This window comes from Crocodylus siamensis, chromosome 9 (genome assembly GCF_052110815.1).
Source record: "Crocodylus siamensis isolate JL-2025a chromosome 9, ASM5211081v1, whole genome shotgun sequence".
Taxonomy (NCBI): Eukaryota; Metazoa; Chordata; order Crocodylia; family Crocodylidae; genus Crocodylus; species Crocodylus siamensis.
In genome coordinates, this window is record NC_143403.1 from 38,287,516 (window position 1) to 38,311,015 (window position 23,500).

A 23,500-nucleotide genomic window follows, 5' to 3' on the forward strand; every position below is an offset into this window, starting at 1 on the left:
TTACACAGAATGATTGAAGAGAAGAATCCAAAGCAGCTCTGACACTCCTCACTGGTAAATGAAAGAGCCAAGCTGGGTTTCCAGACACCGCTCAGTCCCACAGCTTATCCAAGAGTGTGTACTTACTAATGGACAAGATTGGAGTAGGGATGCTATTTATACATAAGTGGTGTTGGAGAGGAAGCACTGGAACATCTTCAGAGCCTGACCTGGCTTGTACTGCGGGACCATGTGACCTGCACCCTGCACATTAGAGAGACAACAGTAAACACTGTTGGATTGTAGAAAGGAGGTGGGTTTTCAAAAAACACTTCAAGAAACTGCTTCTATTTAATACCATCCCTGAAGGGCAGGAATACTTCTCATTCCAACAGAAATGTTCTATGACTGTGGAGCTGATTACACTGCTCCAGTCCTTGAGAACATTAGTAGCCTTGTATATTGTTTTAATCCACCTCTACTGCTTTGGGTAGTTTTTTAAAAATCTGCCTAGCCAAGTAGGCGTAAATATCTGCTGTTCCTCCGTGTGTAAGATATAGTAAAAGCTTCCTGGCAGAGCCCTTGATCTATGGAGATACCTTCAGAAAATGCCAAGAGACTGAGTTTTTTCAGCAAATGAGGCTCCATCATAAGGTCTCTCAAACACAGATCCCAAATAAATTAACCCCAAACTTACTTTGTTCCCAATCTTGAGTATCTAGGTGATTCTCATGCCCTCACTTTTGCTGTGCATTTTCTCTGCTGATTTCTTCATCTGGATTGATTTTAATCTGACACTGACTGAGACGCACTGAGAGTCTCTTTTGAGTCTGTTTCAGGGGAGAAACTGATATCTGCGAAGCCGTACCCAGGGAAATTCCCATACAGTAACTGGATGATTTAGCAATAAATGTAGAACAGGGGTGTTCAACTCACACCCATGAGCCAGATCCAGCCCCCAGTGCTGTCTCGTTCTACCTGCAGGCTCCCCATGGTTCCACAAGGACCCCTGTGGGCTGTGGCCTTGCATGCTAGATTGGTCATGCAGGACAGTACAGGGCATGATCACAGTGTGTGGGGCCAGGTGAGGACAGTGTAAGGCCATGGGGCCTGATGCCAGCAAATGGGCAGCATAGGGCCCAAGCCAGGGGCAGCCAAAACCACACATGGCCCAATCCAGACATGTGGGGCCAGTCTCTGGCCTGTGGACCTGCACTGTGCCACTCATCTGCCCACAGGGCCAAGAGGATGAGCACCACTGATGTTGAAGATTCAGATATGAATAGGTGACATAGCACTATGACTGGCTTATCCTTCAGTTGGAAAGCTGCCAGCAACCTCCATTGGGCTTCTTGCTGCCATTACCACCCACTAAACAGGCTCAGATTAAAACAAGTCAGTTAGAGGTGGGAGTTGAAATCATGGCTGCCTTGTCACACTGATTTCTTTTAATTAAATGTGTTGTCCATCCCCTAATGCACTGGGGCCTCACAGGTTGCTACACATAATTACATTACGTGTGAATAACTACACTTCCATAGAGCAGAGTTCCTCAAACTTCTGAATGGGGAGTCCCCTCCCTATTGAGAATGTGGAAACAGTCGTTCCTCTCCTGTACAAACAACTGCCATATGTTGTGAAAGATCTAGGTATATTTTCTGGGTGTCAGCCACATTCCTGGCTAATCTTGTGCATATCCACCTATCTTTGGGAACGGCTGAAGTACAGCTACATAGTGTGATCCTTTCTTTCTCTGATTAAATGTTCAGCATCAGTGTCCAGCATCCCAGTTACTAGCCCATGAAACAAATGGGGCAGTTCCCACCTCAGGGCTGTTGTTGCAGGCTCACTGCAACCTCTGGCTTCTGGCTCTGCACCAGTTACACCTGGGTCATCATGATCTGAGGATTCTTACAGACCTTTTCCCCCAAAATCAGCCCCACCCCCAAATTAGGGTGTTTGTATATTAAACTGGGAAGCAGCTGTTATATTACTATTCAGGCAGCTGAGGAAGTCAGTTGACTTAATGACTCATTGTTCTTCACTGCAGAGGTGTTAAGGGTTGCCTCTCCTTTTTAACATTCTACCCTAGAGCAATATTGCTGTCTGCTGGTTGTTTCTAGTCTTTCTCCTGCTATTTCAGCTTAGTGAAGCAGGGAAGGGAGAGCAAGTCATTTGAAGATTAGACTCTGTCCCTGCTCTATGCAGCCATAACTCTGAAACAAATGTTTTTCTTCCTTCTGCCTTTCAAAAACAAGATGCCAATTATATTCAGGACACATTGCATCCAATAGAATATGGTACTTAAAGCATAACTTGGAGCTTTGATTTTAAAAACAAAATGAAACCAGGAAACAAGGCAAAGGCCTATCCAGGCAGCCCACACCCAGCTCATCTTTCATGCTGCAACACTGCTGTAAGCAGAGAGGTAGAGAAGAGGCTAGCGCAGACTAGATTTCCCAGCTTTTTACTAAAATATGTAGCACAACAGGCCCAAGGCAGAAGCAGGCAAATTGTGTGACATGCTTAGTTTACATTCATACACCACCACTAGGAATCAGCCCTTGATATTGCTACATCAGTCTATTTCAAGGTAGCACACAGGCTTACTCAGTGGCTGACAGGTACATTCTACAATACTATGTGATAGCAGCAGGTTGTATTTCCAGGTACAGGGCCTACATATCCTGTCAGTTGTACCAGAGTAGAGCCCAAATACCTCCATATTTCCACTAGTGTGAGCAAAAGTAGATCTGGCCTTTTTTCTTTTAGCCTTCCAGGTGAATTTCTGAAGTATTGGCAATATACTTAATGTTGATGCCTACCACATAGGGCTTCCATTGGAAGGCAGCTTGTTAGAGCCAGCACAATAGCAAGGAAAAGGCACTGACCTTTACAGTGAGGAATGTGATCTTCTCATACTCCTTGAAGAACCCAGCTATCTGATTGTTATAGTACCAGGGCTGGTAAGATTTCAGCATCTGCAAGATCAAAGAGGGGATGGGATGGAATGGGTTGGGAGAAAACAGGAAATTGACCAAGCCACTATTTCTCTATTCCTTGTGGTCCTTCTTTTCCTCTCCAAACACATTTATTTTTCAATTTATAGGCAAGCAGAGGACACAAATCAAATCCTTGTCCCCCCCCATTAAGTATGAGGTGAAACATCAGTTGCAGGAAGCTTTACAAGTCCATTCAGAGTTCTTGGGAAGAGGGGAAGACTGCCAACATCCCTCAGAAAATGCATACGCTTTGCAGCTGGTCACTGTCCTTCCCCTTGGGCCCTTGCATTTCAGAGGTCTCTGGTACCATTCTTTCAGCTCTGGGAAGAGGTTCTGTTGTGACTGATCTTCTGTTAGGGTGGAAGAGCCTCAAATACTCCCTTGTCACTTGGGGTCCTTGTACAGGGGCTCAGGACTTAGAGGGAAGCCTCAGCCAGCCCCCTCTGTCTAGGTGTAGGGCAGTTTGAGGATCCTCCCCACTGCACCACTCACGGCTTCCGTTGTGACTGCCTTTCATACACCAGCAACATCATTTACACCCATTTGCAGATAGGAGGAGCTCCCTAAGCCAGCATTCATCCACCACCCACAAACATGCCAAGTCTTCTGCAGTCACAGACCCGGTCCCCTATGTCCATCAGATTGACTCTAGCCTGTTCCTTGTGGTGCAAGCCCAGTGTTACTAGACTTTTTTGTTGCCTTTTCTCCACAAGGTGTGTTCCCTTAGATCAAACCAAAACACCACCCTAGCTGCTTACTGGCTTGTTTAGAGACTCCACAAACTTCTCGCTGCCTAGGAAGTTGCAGACCATGTCAACATCTCCATTGTAAACCAGTGCTCGCAGATCATGCTTGAGCAGGTTCTGGTAGAAGGGGGCCATGTCCATATAAATTCTCTTGTAGTGAGTTCTCACTTGTGAACTACAGAGAGAGATGAATATGTGCAGTAAGTAGCAGTTCCTCTAGGCCAGTGATTCTCAACCAGAGTTCTGTGACACCTTGGGTAACAGGAGATCCTTTTGAGGCCTACATATGCAGGCTGCTGTTCAATATTAGCATTGTTAGGTGTGCAAGCACCTCCACATAATTCACAAGAAAAAAACAGAGATTTCAAATAGGAATCCATGTGTCAAAACCACTGTGATCTGCTGTGATCTTTCAGGGTTCTTTGCAAAAAACTAATTGCTCCATTATTTTTCCATAGTCAAGAAATGAGTCTAAGCTAAGAGCTGACATGTTCCAAGGGGTGCCTTGAGTCTAACAAGGTTGAGAAACACTGTTCTAGGTTGTAAAAATCAAACAGTTACACATGAACTTTCAGAGAGGCACTCAGATACCTCATATAACCATGGCCCAGGGATGGAGAGCACCATTTAGATGCTACAGGGAGAGCAGGGGCAGGGGGACAGTGCAGGTACACATGCAGCCCCTGAGCATGGCGGTGCATGCCTTACAAAAAGGCGGCACCAGCACAGTTGGTGGTGCCTGTGGGTGGTCACTGCTTGCCGCCCTGCCATCGACACCACTGGTGGCATCTGTGGGCGGTCTGCGGTCCCTGCTGGCCCCACTGCCACTGAACTCCCGCTACCACCGCTGCACTCCTGCCGCTGCGCTCCTGCCACTGCCATGCCTTGCCAGCTGCTGGGGGCACGCGTTGTTCATGGAGCAGGGCATACATAGCTGTAGTGGACAGTGCCTGGCACAGAGGGCCAGATTCTGCACAGGTTTTGAGGCACCAAAAAAGCATAGTAGTAGCACATTGTTCAGTTAGTTGGGGTTTGCTATAAACACTCTCACTTGCCCAGAAGAACTTCTCTCACTTAAAATAAAACCAGATATTTTTGACTAAGAACTTCCCTCCCACAGCAACCCAAACACAGCAGGGACTGGGCTATAGCACCAGGTGCCCTTATGTAAAAAAGGGCCAGTCTACTTGCATGACCCTAGCTAAGAAAATATCTAGAAGTAAATGGAAAATGATGAGATATCTGATTATTTTACTGTTTTACTGATCCACAGGCCCCTTTAACTCTCGCCTTCTAGGAACAGTTGTCAGGTTGTACAAACTGCTGATCATAGAAGTGAAAGCAGTGGATCAGGGACACCCTACAAAGCTGTTCATTTAGGGCCACACCCTTTAAGACTGAAGAGTGGCCATTCCTTCCCCAGACTGCTGTGACATCCTGGGTGGCCAAGCATGGGGAGCTACACTTTTTCTGGAGAGCCTTTAATAAGATACCTACCCCATGGAAAATGCTTCCAGGGGTCTCTCTCTCCTTCCCAGAAAACAAAGCAAGGAGAGTTTTACTCTATCGGGTATCCATGGCACGGAAACAATAGTTGCCACCAAGATCACCAGTGCACATACCTGCTATATCCCAAAGGAGCTATATTGCCCTTCTGCTCCATGCCACTCTGTAGCAGTTAACACTCACTGCATTCATGTATGTGCTAACACAGGCTCATATCACCAATAAAAGACCTAAGAACAGCAGCCTAGCAAAATGAAAGGCTCACCTGCAAAGCTCCCAGTTGGGCAGGGAGCTCGGGATGTGGAGGGCTTGTCTGACATCATCACGGTTCAGCCAGATGTACATAGCGGTGGCGTTGACGCATCTAGGGACTCCAGGGATAGAGCCAACTTTCTTGGAATGCACATGCAGAGCTTTGGGTCAGCAAGACTCTGCTTTGGAGAGTCTGCCTCTGTGGCAGATCTTCCCAGACCCAATCCTGGCAGTGTGGGCATCACTCAGATGACCCTCTCATAGTTTACTCCCTGCTTCTTGCCTTTTACCTCCTCCTGCTCCCTCTCCCAGAACAATTATCTCACCCATGTGACCCATTTTGTGAAGAACTTCCTTCAGGTGAACCCCTCTGTGTCTTATCCCCCATTTTGTGTATTCCTGCTCTGCTGTATTCTTTTCCCACTGCCAACAGAACCTATGGTGCGCTGTTCCCAAGGGCTGTGGGACTTCTCCAGCTTTGCAGGCTGGTTTCCCATAAATCAGCATCATCTCCTCCTGAGACAGCAGGCCCAGCTTTTTCTACTTTAAAAAAATGATTGTTGAAGCCCTGGTATCTGGGGCTGGGAACACCCCTGGAAACTCAAGTCTGTACCCTCAGATCATCCAGAGAGTAGCTATGTTATCTCCCCCGTATGTTCTTAGCAGTAGAGAGAAAATAAGATGTGCTTGTCAAGGGAGTTTGAGGCTGATGGGCACAGACCGACCCTGTTTTTCTTGCTGGCTCTCTTACTAGCTGACATAACCAACACTGTCTATAACCTTATTATACAGGTTTCTTCTGTCTTGAGCAGTAACAGAAGAGATTTTGGACTACATTATAAGGAGGGTGCCTTTTAGTTATGGGAAGGGAGGGCAGTCTCTACGACCAATTCAGTACTGAGACTGGAGATGCCAAGGACAGTGCTCACTATGACAGTATCTTTTGTGGGTGCTAGTGTGTCCACCAGAATTTGGACTTGGCTTCTCTATGCTAGAAATACACGAGAAGCCAATCAGTCACTCAAAGTTCCCCCATCTGCTGCTGCAAGCAGAGCTACCACAGGTCACCCTTCACAGCCCTGCTACTTACCGGCACTGGCACATTAAACTGGTATTGACGAAAGAGGTTGGACAGGTCAGCCTCATAGCGTTCCTGGTAGTTCGCACCACCCCAGCATGGGGAATAGATGTTGTACACGTTCAAGCCAATGCCATACAGTCTTTCGTATGCTGGTAGTATCTGGAGGGGGATGCAACATGAAAGGTTAGATTTAGCTATACGAAGGAGGCAAAGCAGGTGGCAAATGCTGATGGTAGGGGCTGGCTGCAAGAATGGAAGGAGATAGGGAAGCCTGGATAAAGCTAGAGAAGATGATTGAGGAGCCCCTGAAGGGAGATGTATTGGAGTAGTGGGGGATGTGTGCAGTGACCATGTCAACATTCATCTTCTTAAAGTTGGGACTTAGCACCATACTTGTTGAACTAGTTTAGAAAGCTAACTTAGTGTGAACCCAAAGGTCAGAGCCATTCAGGCTGTGATACAGTTTTCTATTTGCCATTCAATTAAGCTGGATCCACACTGTATCCAATGAAGCATTTTAAAACCCAGATAAACTGATGTGGTTTTGAACAGGTACAGAAAACATAATGCACCATCAGTGGTGATGGGGCCCTTATTCTCCCCTTTCCTGGAAGAGTGAGGTTTGAAAAGCTGCTCCTTCAAGAGGAATCAAAACCAAGGAAGAGGAGCCAACTCACCGCAGTGATGCAGTTGCTATTGGTGTTGTTGATGTAATTGCAGGTTCCTTGGTAGCAGCAGTTCTTATTCAGTAAGGCCCATAGCCTGCAGGGCAGAAAGCACAAAAAAAGAACCCCATGTTGCACAGGGGAGGAATCTTACAGCTCAAGATGGACCTGAATCAAAACCACTGATCTACTCATTTATCGTTAAAAGAGCAAACCTCAGTTCCAAACCTGTCTTTGTGGAGGGCCAGACCAATCCTTTCAGAGTGAATATTCCTAAATCTGGTAGTTCTGAATCCAGCTCAGAAATTGAACTTTCCCAGACATAGGAATGGTTACATTCTGCCACTTACAGAGGCTATGTCCAACTGCTGAGACCTGGGCCAGAAATGTGATTTGCCCATCTCAACATGGTATGGAGAAAAAACCCTTGACTGAACACCTTAAAGGGCTACTGAGAACTTAGGCCTGGAAGCTAGTCTTTGTGGCTAAGTAGAGACTGCCAAAAAGCCTGAGGCTGAATTGATTCAATCTTTGCAGGTTAGTCTAAGCTGCATCGATTGACCTGATAAACAAGTGAACAGACATTCACTTTTGATTCCAGAAATGCAACCACATCCCTGCAGTGGCCCTGGCCAGAAGCTGGGGGTGCTAGAGCACACCCCCCTACTTGGCTGAAGCAGACAACTTGGGACCAAGGCTAGGTCAACCACCTTGCAAGGGCAGATTGTAAGGGAGGTACAAAGCATCCTGGGAGTCTGGAACACTGAGAGTTAACTTGAATCTGGAAGAGATCTGGGACAGAACTTCAATAAACTGATTTAATCTAAATCAGTTAAATCTGATACTACATCTATCCAGGTTTATCTTAAATCAGTTTTGTTTTGAAAGCAGTTTATGTGCACTGAACTTCTGTTGCATTATAGATTTGAACATGTTTCTGATCACTTATGTGTAATTTCTGTCCCTAGCCTGTACACGTGATGAAGGACCATGGTGCGTGTGAGGAAACTGCCCCTTTTAGTGGTTTAATTGCCCTTTTTAACAATTTACTTGCGTAACAGTGTATACATTTTGCGGCATATGATGATTAAATTCCATAACAGTGTACCCCTTTGGCAGCATATTTTGATTTAATTTGTTTGCTATGTAACAAATTACAGCTGTAGGTGGTGGGGACAGTGCACAGGGTGCTGGAAGCCTGGGCATGCTCAGAGAAGTTTGGGCTTGGTGGACTTGCAGTGGTCCACGCACTGTCCTTGACACCTTCTTTGGCTGCCAACACATCCAGCTGCCCTCTTGCTGCCTTCACGGGGCAGCCAGGCAGCGGGGAAGGCGGTGGGGCACTGTATGGGGCACCGGAAGCCTGCCAAGCCTGAGCTTCCCCAAGCATGCCCAGGCTTCCAGCACCCTGTGTACCATTGGATCCGGCAGGTACTGCCTGTGAACTGGGGCTGCACCAGTGCAGCTAGCATCCCACCTAGGCGGCACCACTGCTGTGGAAGGAAGCACCAAGACCCCCACAACTCAGGGGCTGTGCAATCTAGTGGCAGCTCACACAGGCAGACTCCACTAAGGAAAAAAAAAAAAAAAAGTGGTGAGGAGTCTGATTTTTTTTTTTCTCACAGAGCCTGCTTGCATCTCTCATGGCTGGGGAGCAAGCGAGCTGCTGGTGGGTCGTGCAGCCCCTGGGCTGCAGGGGACCCCAGTAAATCCCACCACAGCAGCAGCACACCCCAGGCAACACCCACCTACTGGCACCCCAACTGGGTGGTACCAGGGGGCACCACCACCACAGAGGGAAGCATTGGGATCCCCCACAGCTCAGGGCCGGCATGACCTGCCGGCAGCCCACTCCCTGGCCGTGGGAGAGGGAAAAAAAACCCATCAGGCCCCTTACTTTTTTTTTCTCACCAACCTACCTGCATGAGCTGCCACTCAGTTGTGCAGCCCCTGAGCTGTGGGGGTGGGGCTGGTGCTTCCCTCTGCAGTGGCAGTGCCTCCTGGGACTGCCCGGGCCTGGTGCCAGTGGGCAGGTGCTGCCCAGGGTGCGCTGCTGCCATGGAGGGAAGCCCTAGGCACTCACACAGCTCATGGCCCGCCAGCAGCTCACTCCCTGGCTGCAGGACAGGCAGGCAGGCTCTGGAAAAGGATTGGCCCCCTCAATCCTTTTTTTTTTCCCCCCTTCAGCAGAGACTGCCCGCTCTGGAAGTCCCTACATTGAAAAGGTGGGTTTTTAATCACAATTAAAAATCTACCAATTAAAAATGCACCATTTCAATTTAGGGAGAACTAAACCCTGACATGTACAAGTATCCTAAGATGAAAGGTTTCACCATACCTAATAAGGATACCTGTGTTTTCACTATATTTCAATAAATAGCTCCCCTGAAGTTTAGTGAACCCCTGTCCCATTTTCAGGGTGCATGAGGTAAATGAGGAAGAAGAGCTGAGCAGGATGGCATCACTGGCCAAAGAGAATAAAGTTTAAAAACTCTTTGTTTTGGTAACCTGGTAGACTATTGTTAGCAATGGGCCCAAGCCATGAAGCCCAGATACAAGTGCTGAACTTCCCAAAGCTCAGGGGTATCAGGATCTGAGGGGTCTGGGTTCCTTGTCTATGCAGACAAACTTTTACTTTAGTTTAGGTTAGGCTTTCAACAAGCAAAATCATACTTGGTCTCTCTGTGGACTTTGATCCAAGGCTCTGGAGTCAGTAAGGGATCCAAATAGCTACTGCAGGTTCTGAGCTTGTCAGAATCTCGGTGTACTCAGATTGGCACTCCCCAAAACCACTGCTAGCAAGATGTGTCAAAGGGAGAATTTTATTTATGAACTCAGATTCCAAGAAACAGAGTTACACCCATACCTAGGATATCCTGGATGGGTGAATACATTACTTTCAGCTTCCTGAGTCACAGAGCAACTGTGGCACATGGGCACGAGGAAATACACCTGCTGCTCTGCCTCTTGTTGATGACATACTATTGCTCATAGGATACTGCAGGCTGCAATGTTATGGAACACCACTGTGCAAAATAGTCTACCCCCAGTCTCCCATAGCAGATGTAGATGACAGTGTAGGAGTGTTTTGTTACAGTCAAGCAGATAGGGGATGGTGCTTAGATTTAAGGCTAGGTATACAGGCACTAGCCACAGCAGAGGAGGAGAGAAAATATCTGACAAGAAAAAGGGTCTGGGAATGCTGGCTGGACAGTGGTATCAGAACAGGGGCACTAGTGGAGAAGGGGTTGTGGTGCTATGGGAGTAGCTCCCATGTTCTCACTACTCACTCATTTCCAAAGACTCCATGGTAGTAAGCAAATTCCATCAGAGTTACCTCGTTGAGGTAATAGCTGGTCATTCCATTCCCAACTCCAAAGCCCTGGAATTGGAGGACAGCGTCAGTCCCAAGAAGGAGAAGGCCACAGGCAGCTCAGGAACTAACCAGAGGAGGGGACATTGTATTTGGGAGTTGACCCTGGTAAACATTCATGCATGAAACCTGCGTTTATTTTAAATGAAAGCTTAAATTCTACAGAATCTGAAGATGCCCCGGCTCTCAAAAACATCTTGTGCACTTGCTCCAGCCTATGAGACAGATGGTTTTTGACACTATAGCTTGAAGGTCTAGAGCTTGTTCTATTTAGGACAATGCAATGTTTCCATTGACCCAAAAGGAAGCAGGATGAGGTTTTAGAGCTTTGTTAATTAGCAGCTCTCAGAGGTAAGATACCCAATTGAATGAATATGTGGTTTGATCCCATGTATCAGGAAGCAGGATACCAAAATAGCAGCTATTACAGTACACTCAATTATAGTAACACCTCGGGTAGAGTGGGAGCTTTCCCAGTGCAGGTACAATTCCCACCCCATTCTTTGGCTCAGCAGTCTGATCCTCTAACACTGCTGCTCTGCTTTTTGTCCACTTACCTTAAAGTTGAAATTGGCAGATCCCTTCACAATCTTTGCACTGAGAGTGGGGACATAGATGCCACCGTAGCTCTCCCCAAAAACATAGAAATCATTGTTGCTGAAGGCAGGGAATTTGGCAAAGAAGCTCTGAAGGGCCTGATAGTTATCTTCAGCCACCTGGAGGAAGAAATCATGACATCCATAGGGATTAACAGCAGTTGCAGGCCAAGGAATTTGTATTGCCTGAGCTTGACTCCTGCTTCCAATACTAGAACAGGATTCCCTTGGTAGAGAGTTCAGCCCTGGCACCTCAGGACAGTACTAATTGATCCTGCAGTGACTTGTCAAGGAGAAATTCTCTCCCAGAGCAATGGGCCTGGATCAATAGTAACTGAACTTCATGACCCATATGAAATATTGAGGGCAAAATATCTCCTCCCTCTGCCTCCCCTGATTCATCATGTTACCAGGTGGGCTTAGCAAAATAGCACATTATCATGATCAAGGCATCCCACACCCACCCTAGATGTTACCAACAACAGGATCAGCCCCTGAAGGTAAGCTGCATTAGCATTTAAATGGCTTCCAAGGGAGCACCTACTGAGGAATGGAGGGAGTTCAGGGCTTCTCTCTCTCTGATTTCAGGCAGGCATCCTGGTGATGTTTATCTTTGAGCCTAGGAACCACTTTCTAGGATGAAATCTTGGCAAAGAACAAACTGCAGCTAGTCACAAGTCATCTTTGGGCAGGGCATTTGGTGAGTCAGTGTCACTAACCTCCAAGCAACTTCTTCCCTCTTCACTCTTTCATCCCCAGGGAAATTCAGGCTTACTCATTCTCCTAGATGCCATCACTCACCTGGTTATCACTTATCGAGCTCTGAGTAAAGTCAGAGTAGGAATAGCCGACCCCAGCTGGGGACTCCAGGTATAGCATGTTGGCAACTTTATTCCAGCTGTAGGGGTTCAGGTAGGGCATGCCATCATCATTCAGCTGTGTAGGAGGGGCAAATAGACAGGGTTACTGTATTACAGGCAAGATTCATGGCTTCACCTGTGTCACTGCAGCTCTTAGTGTAGGGTTCAGACATGTTTGCAGGCAGCTGCTGCCTCACCATAGCTGCCTGGTTTAAATTCCTCCCTGAAGTGTCTTGGCTTGGACTATGATGCTGTGAGCTTCCTCCCTTCAGTGCTTTGTTAGTGCTCAGCTGGGACTCAATGTTGTGAACTCCCTTACAGCAAAACCTTGTCAAAATTGCTTCTACTACCATCCCATCCTATCAGACTGTTTACATTTTTTTTGCTTGGGGGCAGGGGGGGGACAACCTTTCTAGCAGCTCTGCCACAAATTAACCTCCCTAAGTGTCACTCCAATCCCCTTCCCCTGCTTGATCTTCTGCTCTGCTTTCTGCTTCCATCCCTGTGCTCCCTGACCAATTTGCTGGGTTTTTTTCTGCTTTCTGTCACTGTGGTGCCTCTCCCCTCCCTGATTTGCCGTGTGCTACACAGAGGCTGCCCATTCCATGCGTGGCACCTGTGCCGCAGGTTGGCCTCCCATATTTCACCGAATCCCAAAGATATACGCACACACATACACACAGTCAAATGGTCCAGATCAGGACTAGGACCCAGGAACCCTTATGTTAACTTCAACCAGCATAGAATCATAGAAAATTAGGGTTGGAAGGAACCTCAGGAGGTCATCTAGTCCAACCCCCTGCTCAAAGTAGGACCATCCCCAACTAGATCATCCCAGCTAATGCTTTGTCTAGCTGAGTCTTAAAAACCTCCAAGGATAGAGATTCCACAACCTAAGCAGCAAATACAGTCTCCATTCCCATAGTATCCATATCTAGCATGGATTTACTTGCTATAGGGCATGTTCTAACCCACCCCTCATTGGCTAGTAAAGAAACAACTGCATCCCATCCTCCCCCAGTGACACCAGCTGTGCCCTATAGGCTTCAAGCAGCAGAATAAGCACTAGCCATTTGCTAAACATTCCCAGGTTGCAATCTCACTTCCAGATGGATAACATCAGGAAATCCCATAGAGCAGTTCATGTGCCCACAGTTAATGTGGGGCAGGAACTTACTATATCTCAGCTTCTCAGTGGTACTTGCCATGTACCTACTTCTACCCCACAGTGAGACTTTAACTTGGACATCTGGCCACTGAATAAAACAGAGCCAAGCTGCCCTTATTTAGCTTTTACTACCCACAAAGTAAGGGCCCAAAGACAGTTATCACAAAGTAGCTGAGGTGTGGTAAGTCCCTGACCCATTAACTATAGACATGAAGTCCTGGAGGTACCAGGGTTTTGTGGGACTTATAGCCCTACTTTTAAATGCTGTAACGCCTTTAGGGCTGTGACTTCTCCTTTAGGAACTGCTGCCTTTGATGCAGACTCACACTGAGTTAGAAGCAGGGGATGAAGGGCTAAAGCCTGAGGGGAACTGTGAAGATGGCTGGACAGTGGGGCAGGTGTCTGAGCACTCAGGAGAGTAGTATCACAGAAGCAACATGCTGTGGATACAGCATATGGCTGGGAGCTAGGAAACTCAGCATTTATTCTAGACTCTGCTGCTGACTTGCTCTGTGGCATTGGGGAAGTTACATTTCCTGCTCTGCGTCTCAGTTTCCCCATCTGTTCAATGGAGACAACAAAAAGGTATCACTGTATCATGCAGTGTTTCTGTACTCACATGAAGGGGGCCATTCTCAGCCAGAAGTCCTTCCATGGAACTGCAGCCAGGTCCCCCATTCAGCCACACAACTACTGGATCAGTAGCTGGGTTGCCCTGAGACTCCACGAACCTGTGGAGAAAGCATGGAGGAAAGCCCTGTGACTACTCCAGCCCTTGGTGAGTTCCTTGTGACCCTACAGAGAATGCAGTAACATAACTAAAGTGGGACAAGGGAGACAGCAGCCACAGGTGCCAATCAGGAGGGGAGGGGGCACATAAATAGCTGCCACCGCTGCTGTCTGGGCACACTACTGGCACTGGCATCTAGAAATCACCACTCCCCCAGGCCTTGCTGCTGCCCCAAGTGATTTTCTGCTTGGTTACATTTCTGGTAAACCAGTTGCCTGGGCTGCTAATGGGAGATAAGCCCTCAAGCTGTAGTGCAAGTATCTGACTTGCTCTTTGGGAAGAGAAATGGTCATACCCCCTCCACACACACCCTGCACCAAAGTGGCATGGAGAATCTTGCTCTCTGTTTCCAAGCCAACACCTGAGGATACCTTATATCACTGGGCTGGCTTCCACTGAAGTCAATGGAAGGACTCCCATTGACATCACTGCAATGGAGATCAGCCCCTGTGGTGGTATGGCACCATGGGTTTCTTAGCGTAGTTGTACCACCATTTGGTCCCATCAACCCTGGTAAAACCAACCCACAACAGGACAGTTATGGAGTACTGCTATGCTCAGATTTGTTCCAGGCAGGGTATATATGTCCTGTAGGATCCCCCACACAGCTCCTCAGACTACCCATGAGACACTACCTAAGGTGGAACAGACATGGGTTCCCACAACACACAGCCTGTCTTCTTCCCCTTGTCAGTGTCCATCACTGTAGTGTGGACAAGACCTTAATGGCCACCTCTATCATTTATGACAGAAGGAATAGTAGCCCACAGTTAACCATATAAGGCATCTGCCTGGACTGTTTTAAGAACAGCAGATCCTGCATGTATGCAAAGGGTTGCACTAGATGACCCTTGATATCCGTTCCAGCCCTACAATTCTAAGTGCAAAGAAATCTCCAGGGTGCTCAGGGGTGTGGTGGGAGAAATAATTTTAGGAAGTCTGCTTCTCAGAAGTCATCACAGGAAGAGCACCCCTCATCCTTACAGCTACAAAAGGCAGTTAGATATATTATGAATATCACAAATGTCAGGCTTGGTCTTTTCTGGGCTTGCTGGAAAATGCTGGGGAGGTGTTGGGGTACCTGTTGTGAACAGTGGTAACCCACTGATGAACACATGTTATGGGCCACCATTTTGCCAACACACAAAGGATGCAAATCAGTTACAGTCCCAACTTAAGGTGCTCTTTAGCATGAGCTGGTATAAGTCATGCTTTTCCTTTGGAGATTCCTGGCTCAGTTCCTGGGAACAATGCCAAGATGACAGCCTTCACATATATCTGCACTATCATACCTACAGCATCTTTTACAAAGGCTTCCTTTCCTTACAGCATTCAGTAGTCAGATATTAAGGTCTAGCCCTCCCCCCAGCATCACCACAAATAAAAGAATTTTGAATGATCTGATTAAATTCACTTCCTACCCAGTGGCTCAGTTTACATGGATTGACTTTCCCAATGGCTTTTTGCTACATACATGTTAGCAGTCTTCCTTGGAACCACCACTCCTCCACAGCTGATATACTAACATGGCCAGCATTTTAACCTATATGACCAGGCTGCTTGGACCCAGCCTGGGCCCAGTTTGTATCCAGAAGTTTCACTGCCTTAGCAGTGATGGTATTAACCCACAAAAATACCCTTAGTTGAATCACGGCAAAGCCCATGATACTGGTATCAAGCTGGTTCTATTGGCTTGGCTTATGCAGAATAGGCAGAAAGCAATTCAAAAGCTAAGAAAATGTAACTGAAACACCACTGTTAATTTCCACCCCCATTTCTCTTGGTACTTACCAATAGTGGAAGTAGTGACCCGGTCCTGCCTCAAGGTAGCCTGACCACTGCTGGAAGCTTGGCATCTCAGAGAGCCCTGGCAAAGAGGTGATGAGGTCTGGAGCATAGTGTCCTGAGCAGAGACCCAGGCAGAAGTAACATATCGCTGCCAGGCTGTAGGGGAACTTCATGGTGAAGCACTGCTGTGCTTGCTAGCTCCTGCTGAAGTGGTGTTCATGGGTGTCCAGCCACCTTTATTGCACTCACCCTCCGTTTGCTTTTGAGGTAAAGATAACCCTGGAATCCTTTGTTTCCCAGCAGGCTGAGATAATGGAACCTGTGGATCATTTCCAGCCCCAAAGGCTGCACGTGAGGTTTGTTTTGGAGGAAATTCACCCTGACCTACCCCTGCAGCGAAGGTTCTGAAATGCCCAGGCCCCATTTTCAGATGCTCCTCCTAACTCGGTTGTTTTTTAAGCATCTCCAGGGTGCTCAGCTCTACACACACACAGACAATGGCTGCCTTGAGATGCTGAAACTGAGAGACAGAAATGGGTGTATAGGGGCCCTGGGAGAAGGTCTTCAGGAAGAATTAAGGGCTTGGGTATAAGGCAGTTTATTTGCTTTGTTGAAGTTGGTTCTGTGCACAGCAGCTACCAGCAGCTATGTTTCCTTCTCAGCTAAGGCTATGGACAAATGGACAAACACTGAGAGTTAAGCAGGAGATGGGGACTTGCTGTACTGTTGTGTGCCTACTCTTATCCCATGGTAAACAAAAGCTCACAAGGGCAGCTTACCCTGTTTTGCTGAGGCTTAAACTTGTGGTTTAGGTTCCATTTATCATGGGTTAAGAGAGGGCACATGAACAGATACCATGGGGCAGCTGATATGTCATTAGTCCCTACCCCACATTAATTTGCTGTAATTTGTTAGCTTGCCCATACCCAAAACTTGTAATGCTTCTTTACATCCAAGTATGCTTATACAAGTGCAGTCAGACCAATTTAGGGGTACCAACATAATCCCCCATGTGGACTGTCATATTAGAGAAAGTGTGAGTCTTCTGGCTTATGTTACATTGTTTCGGAAGTAGAAAAAGTCATTCTTATTCTGGAATAAAAATGTCCAAATGGGAATTTACACAGGTCTAATGGTTTAACTGAACTGACATAATGATACTAGTACAATTCTCTATATAGATAAGACCTAAAGGCTTAGTCCAAGCAAGTTGCTCCTACATGCACTTTGCAAAGACTCTGAACCTGCCACTCTGAATGCTGACTTTGGGGCTCCATCATGTGATGCCTCCTGAAGAAATAGCCTTGTCAACAACAGGAAAGCCCCCCTTTGTTGATACCCATTGGGCATTTATACACATGCTCTGGGAGGCAAGGGAGTGGTGATTTAATTAAAGCGGCTCTGAGATCCACTCTAATTAACACTCCTGGAGCATCACGTGCATCAGTGTCCCCATGCTAAAAAACAGCAGTAGCTCACTGAATGAGCTTTAGTTAAAGTGCCCCCATCATCAGTTTTCATCGCAGGGATGCTGATGCACATGACGCTAGAGTCTGCTGGAGTGCAGTAATTACCACCCTCCAGCAAACTCCATTAATCGAGTCTGCTTCTTGGAGCAGCCTTGATGCATGTGTATAGGTGTCCACTGTCAGCAGCAAGCATTCTTCCGAATGTAGACAAGGCCTGAGTGACTTCTCTGGGAGAGGCATTTATATGGCACCTTTAAGGACTGGACACCTTCATTTGCTTCGCAGAAGAAAAGCCCCTAGGAAAACAATCAGCTACACACAGTCCCTGCCTTTGTGCAGCAAGATGGATGCCATAGTGTGGCATAACTGATTACATTCCCATCAGCAGATAGCTTGAGATGCCTTGTTGCTGAAGCCATTTGCTCATTACTGTCAGAGAGGAAGTAGTTCCCTGCAGAGTAGGATGTGGCACAGAAGATGCTTTAATACAAACAGGGCATGTCTGCATGGGAATATTAATGCAACACAATAAACTCTGGCACAGTTCATACCAGAATTCATTGCCCCCAGGTACAGCATTTACGTGTGTGCCCAGGACCCAGCACACTGAGCTGAGGCAGTGCAGTCCCAGTTTGCAGGGGGCCCTGGGGGTCAGCTTGTCAGCCCAGGGCTGATCTTGCCTGGCTCAGTGTGCTGCGAAGGGCCTGGCTGGGATATGAGGGTGCTACAGTGTGGGGCTAGACAGCAGACAGCCCTGCACTGTAGCACCCTTGTGCCCCAGCCAGTTTTGGTTGTTGATTATACATGTTGTGGTGGAATAAATAACTCCACTGTAGAATAGTACTTGTTCAGGCAGTACTTTCCTATAATGGAGTTAATTAGTTTACTCTGGCCTAACAGCACTGCTTGTGTAGACAGACAACAAATTATTGTACAGCTAATTGGTCAATTCCACAGGAAGGGTCTTGTGTAGATGCACCCATAATCTACCAACATTCACATGAAATTTGAAGATGATTCAATCTTAATGGAAGTGGGGATGGGCTGTGCTGAAAGGAAGGGTACTTGCAAATCCTGCCTTAGTCAGTGCTAGCTGCACAAGTGTGCCATCTTCCTGGAGAAGCAGCCTGGTCCAACCTGCAACCATTCATATTCTCAGGGAAGCCAAAATGAAGGACCGAAGGCACTCCTTTGTTTCCTAGGGGAGGGGGCGGGGCTTCCTGCTAGGTGACATCACAGGCAGAGTTCTGACATCCTTAAGCTGCTTAACCTTTGGAAAGTTTTCCCCAGACAAGCTGGGGAATGCAAGCCAAATGGCGAGATTCTGACCTGATAGGGAAAACAAAGACAGAGAAGAACAAACAGACTTATCAGGAAGGCCTTTAAAGTTACTGATTACTGCCCCCCTTACTGGTAAAAAGCCGTTCTGTTGAAGCTGTGTTCTCTACCCTTGGAAAACCTCTCTCTGAGGATACAATACAGCTCTGTTAGTCCAGGTGAGAGTGGATAAATATATGTTGGTGGTATCTGATCACCGGTGAAGGACATAAGTCTTGGCCAATTGGCTTTTTCTGATGCAATCTCTTGCTGATGCAAGGCAAAAAAACAGGGTGATCAGGAAGTATGGGAACTCTACTCAGCTACAAGGGGCCAGTGCCTGATGGCTCACAGCCAAACAGCTGAGGGAGAGGCAGAGACCCTCTGTCAGTCCCAAAGAGCAAAAGGTCATCCTAATAAAAGTAGCACAGAACAGCCATCCAGCCTTGTGCTAGCATTGCCAGGGGAAGGACTTGCTTATATGTATGATCAGAAACAACTGCAGATAAGGCAATGAGCTTGCAACAACTACAGCACTTTCACCCATGGTTCAGTAGCTGAACAGGTGAAGGGGAAGGTAAAGGCAAAACAGAGGAGGTAGGTGGAAGTTTCCATCTTCTTTAAGGTCCTGTCCACAGTGGACCTACAAACTTCTAGCAGAGGCATTACACACCATCTTAACAAGTACAAATCATACTGGACTAGCATGAGTAATACACACATGATGGGCTTGCAGTAGTTCAGCTCTACCAGTGGCAAAAATCCAAGTGCAGACAAGGCTGCAATCAGAAATCATGTTGCACATGGCCAGTACCCATAGCAGAGATCCAACTGGGTACATTTTAGCTGATTATTTTCTCCCATCAGCTCTGCATTATTTACCCTCTGAAATGCAAGTGTGAAGAGTATAATACTGAGAAAGACCCAACCCTCACCACTGGCACCAAACCCTTCCCATACATAGCATTTGACTTTAGAGCTAAACGCTGTAGCTAAGACCCAGCTGTAATTTAATTCCAGAAGCATTGTCTCCAAGGCTATTCCAGTCTTTGGTTTTGCTTCTGCCTCCTTCTTTTCCTCCAGTCTGTTCTTTCTGGCCAGCAACATCCCCGCATCTCAGGGCATGATGGTTTTTTTGTGAATCTACAGTTAGAATCTACATACCAAGCCTATGAACTTCATTTCAAAAGCCTGCTGGATACAAAAACTCATGGACTTAATATAGACATTGGATTGATGACCCATTATAACCTGTCTGACATCTGACTCCCTAGGTACCTCTCCACTTTTACCTGCTACATCTCCCTTCCTCCTTTACCCCCTGACGCATCAATTTATAGATTCATAGGTGTTAGGGTCAGAAGGGGCCTCAACAGATCATTGAGTCTGACCCCCTGCCTTGGAAAGAAAAGAGTGCTGGGGTCAGATGACACCACCCAGCTGCCTATCCAGCTTTCCCTTAAAGAAGTCCTCCCGTTCCAAATTTTGGCCACCTTCACCGTGAAGAAGTTTCTCCTGATGTCTAGCCTAAATCTACTCTCTAACAGTTTGTGACCATTGTTCCTTGTTACCACAAGAGGTGCCCTGCTGAACGGAGCATCTCTGATCCCTTGCTGTACCCCCCTAATGAATTTGTAGGCAGCCACAAGATCACCTCTTAGCCTTCTCCTGTGGAAGCTGAAGAGGTCCAGGTCCCTCAGTCTCTCCTCATAGGGCTTCTCCTGTAAACCCTTAACTGTATGAGTGGCCCTCCTTTGGATCCTCTCAAAGCTAGCCACATCCTTCTTAAAGTACGGCGCCCAAAACTGGACGCAGTACTCCAACTGCAGCCTGACCAATGCTGCATAGAGGGGAAGTATCACCTCCCTGATTCCATTTGTCATGCATCTGCTGATGCACGATAAAGCGCAGTTAGCTTTGCTGATGATTTCGTCCCTTACTGGACTCGGTGTTGGCTATGGGGGAAATGACCTGGTAGGGGAGCTACAGATTTGTGGTCACTTTGGGGAATCAATTGAATTCACCATATGGCACAGAGTGGGTAAGACAACTTGTAGGGTGGAAGTGCTCAACTTTAGGAAGGCTAATTTCAGTGTGCTTAAGGGTCTAGTCAACGATGCACTGCAGGATAGGAGTATTGGTGAGATGGGAGCCCAGGAAGGGTGGTCATTCCTAAAGGAAGCAGCTCTCCCCCTACCTCCTTTAGCTCTTCTCACTCCCCTGCCAGAAGACCTGGCCCTGCCTTTCCAGCACACTTCATAATGTTTGCTGTGCTGCGGTGTGTGTGTGTGTGTGTGATAGATCTTCTCTGTGCAATATATCTTCTATCTGTTCACTATATATTCTATATCTTTACTATTAATCTTCTTCTCTCTGCTTACTATATCTTCTATCTGTAATATATTGGAAAGGTATATCCAAACCTTTCCAAAAAGAGAATCTAGCAAGAGACTGACTAGAAAGCCAGTCACTATAGCCAGCCAGTACCTTTCACACACTTGCTTCCAGACAGACAGCTCACAAAAGGCAGAGTAAGGCTTCACACAGAACCTTATATGCTGTTTCTCTGTCCCTCCCCAGAGCACTGGGATTGGAAGAGACCTCGGGAACAGATCACAAACACTGACCAGCTACAGATGTAAATATTAGAGCAGTCCCTCCCCCTCTGAAACACTCCAAAATGTCCAAAACATTTCAGATGGTTTTGTTCTGTTTCATTTCAGATTTGGTGTTTCAGGTGCCAAAAAACAGGCTGAAACACCTCCAAAATGAAGCAGCTGCCAAAATTTCATAGCCCCAGTATTTGTCTCCACATCCCCAGCTATATAACAGACACTATGCTTCTCCTTTGCATAAGGGAAAATGAGCAGAGCTGGCTGAAAGTAGGATTTCCAGGTCACCAGAAGGCTTTTTTTTAAACTCAATTTCTACATGAATATTTTCAAAACTGTCCTGCAAACTGGACCCTGCAGGTGCTTGATGAATTTGACATTCTTGTTAGTATCACTCTTTCAGCAGTGGGAAGACTCTTATCATCCCAGGATTTCACCGAGAAGGCCCATTGGGTAGCCCCAGCAATGAGGCACACTTACCAAGCCCATCCTGTAGCTTTCATTGTGCCCGACCTGGGGGAGACCTGTGGGAATCCAGGTCGGGTTTCATCAGAAGTTCTTCAAACTCATGAGGTTTCAAAAGGTTCTGTTCAGTGAAAACATGTCCCAGCAGCTCACATGCCCTCAGCTGTGAGGCCTCACATATTAATACCTTTAAAGTACTATTGGTATGTAGATACTTGTGTATTAACTGCAGAGAGCCATTATTAACCGGAAGTAATGGAGGTAAAGGTGCATTTAGATGGGATGGCAGGGAAAATAGCCTTATATTGGCTATGGAACAAAGCCCAAAGGTAAGTGAGGGGCTCTCTATGACCAGAGACCCCAAAGGAGAAGGCAGCAGTTGGCTGGACAAACTAAGAATTCTGCATTTGTGAAAAGGAATGGAGGCACTGAGAATTTCCAGCAGTGTCCATTACCTTCCCTCCTTTCCCCAAACTGCTCTGATTTCTCAGCTTGAGCAAGAGATAGCCATGGCTCCTGCTTATTGATGTTGGGTGACGTTTTCTTAATGAGAGTAGAAGGTCTCTACAACAGCCATTGGGACCCCTAACAAGGAGAGTACCCTTCACACCAAGACATATGGTGCCCTTGATTTCACTGGTTGTGAAGACTAGAGAGCTTCTTGGAGAATGCCTCAACACTAAAGCACCAGAGGCTATGCATCGGGCTGTCACTGCTTTCCTTTTGTTGGCATGTTGCATGAGGCAATTACACACAGGTAAGCTGGTTGACAGCCTTCTGTGCTTTGTACTTTATGTTCAAAGTAAACAGCTATTCTGGTTGGTGCACTTTAACTGCAATGGCTGGAGGCATTAGTGAAGATAGGTGCTCCTTTGGGACCGATTTCACTCCAAAGTTTTGGCCCTGTTCAATGCAGTCTCTGACTTCCTTGTTTAAGGATGTGTTGAAGGGTAAATTACCAGGAGGGGCCTCTAGCTCCGAGCCCCAGGTCTCCAAGACAGGCAAGTGGTTTGAGGGAAGGCTAATAAGATCTGTGCGCTCACCATGCACCCCATTCATGCCTTTGGAATCAAATCCCCAATTTCCCCCCTTCCCTCCCACCTAGCTCCTGTGAACATCCCTAGCACAGTTAAAGCAGATCAGACCAATGCTATTGTGCTGCTTTCCCTGGGGGATACTGATGCACTTCACAATGCCTCAGGCCCAGCCCACATGCAGAAAGGGAAAAGTAGCAGTTTAGAGTGAATCGCAGAACTTCCTTTCAGCCAAGCTGGGGCTGCCACAGTATGAGGGGAATGCAGTGGCAGAAGGCTAAGGAAGTGGGGAAAATGCTCAAAGGCCCTTAAATTTCTCAGGAACACAAGCCATGTAGATTTGCACTAGGATTCCTGTTGCTGAATCATGAGGACAGCTTGAGGTCTGCTGCGAGTCCTACAACTAACAGCACACTGGCTCTGAACTGCTGCTGAGAACAACTGGGGTGAGGGGGTTTTAGAGAATATGACAGGGGAGATGACAGCTGTCGGGGGGGGGGCAGGCAAGGGAGGAAAATATTGAATTACATTGAGCCTAGGCATGAGAGAAAGGGCCTGAGGGAAGATGAGGCTACTGCTTCTGAGCCTACCACAGGAACCAAGCTCACCATGCCAGGGCACAGAGCAGTTAATACTGAGCCTGGCCAAGCTACAGTTCAAATCTGTGACCTCACAGCCTGCCCCAAGGAACACTTCATGTGGTCCAGGGCATAGGCCAATTGCCTAATCAGACACTTCTGCACTCCCAGACCATGTCAAAGCAGCCACAGCTCAGCCCAGGGTAGCAATGCAATGGC

The 23,500-nt window shown here is 47.1% G+C and overlaps 1 protein-coding gene across 1 annotated transcript; it reads right to left on the reverse strand.

The window, feature by feature from the left end:
* On the reverse strand, positions 1 to 21,743 carry LOC149857370 (lysosomal protective protein-like). The gene is made up of 11 exons (XM_090062404.1): positions 15,810 to 21,743; positions 13,848 to 13,959; positions 12,002 to 12,136; positions 11,162 to 11,320; positions 10,522 to 10,613; positions 7,244 to 7,328; positions 6,576 to 6,725; positions 5,499 to 5,626; positions 3,740 to 3,902; positions 2,871 to 2,960; positions 1 to 243 (listed from the first exon to the last, which is right to left on the reverse strand). The coding sequence occupies exons 1-11, from the start codon at positions 15,977 to 15,979 to the stop codon at positions 157 to 159; spliced, it is 1,371 nt and encodes a 456-aa protein (XP_089918530.1). The 5' UTR covers positions 15,980 to 21,743; the 3' UTR covers positions 1 to 156.
* Positions 21,744 to 23,500: the final 1,757 nt, after the last annotated feature.

Excerpts from the sequence above, each read along its gene's own strand:
- LOC149857370 (XM_090062404.1), bottom strand. The coding sequence starts at position 15,979 with ATGAAGTTCCCCTACAGCCTGGCAGCGATATGTTACTTCTGCCTGGGT. Across the intron at positions 10,614-11,161 it reads CTGCCAATTTCAACTTTAAG|GGCTTTGGAGTTGGGAATGG; the intron begins GTAAGTGGACAA and ends CTCCAATTCCAG. Across the intron at positions 7,329-10,521 it reads CATGGAGTCTTTGGAAATGA|GCTATGGGCCTTACTGAATA; the intron begins GTGAGTAGTGAG and ends TCTGCCCTGCAG.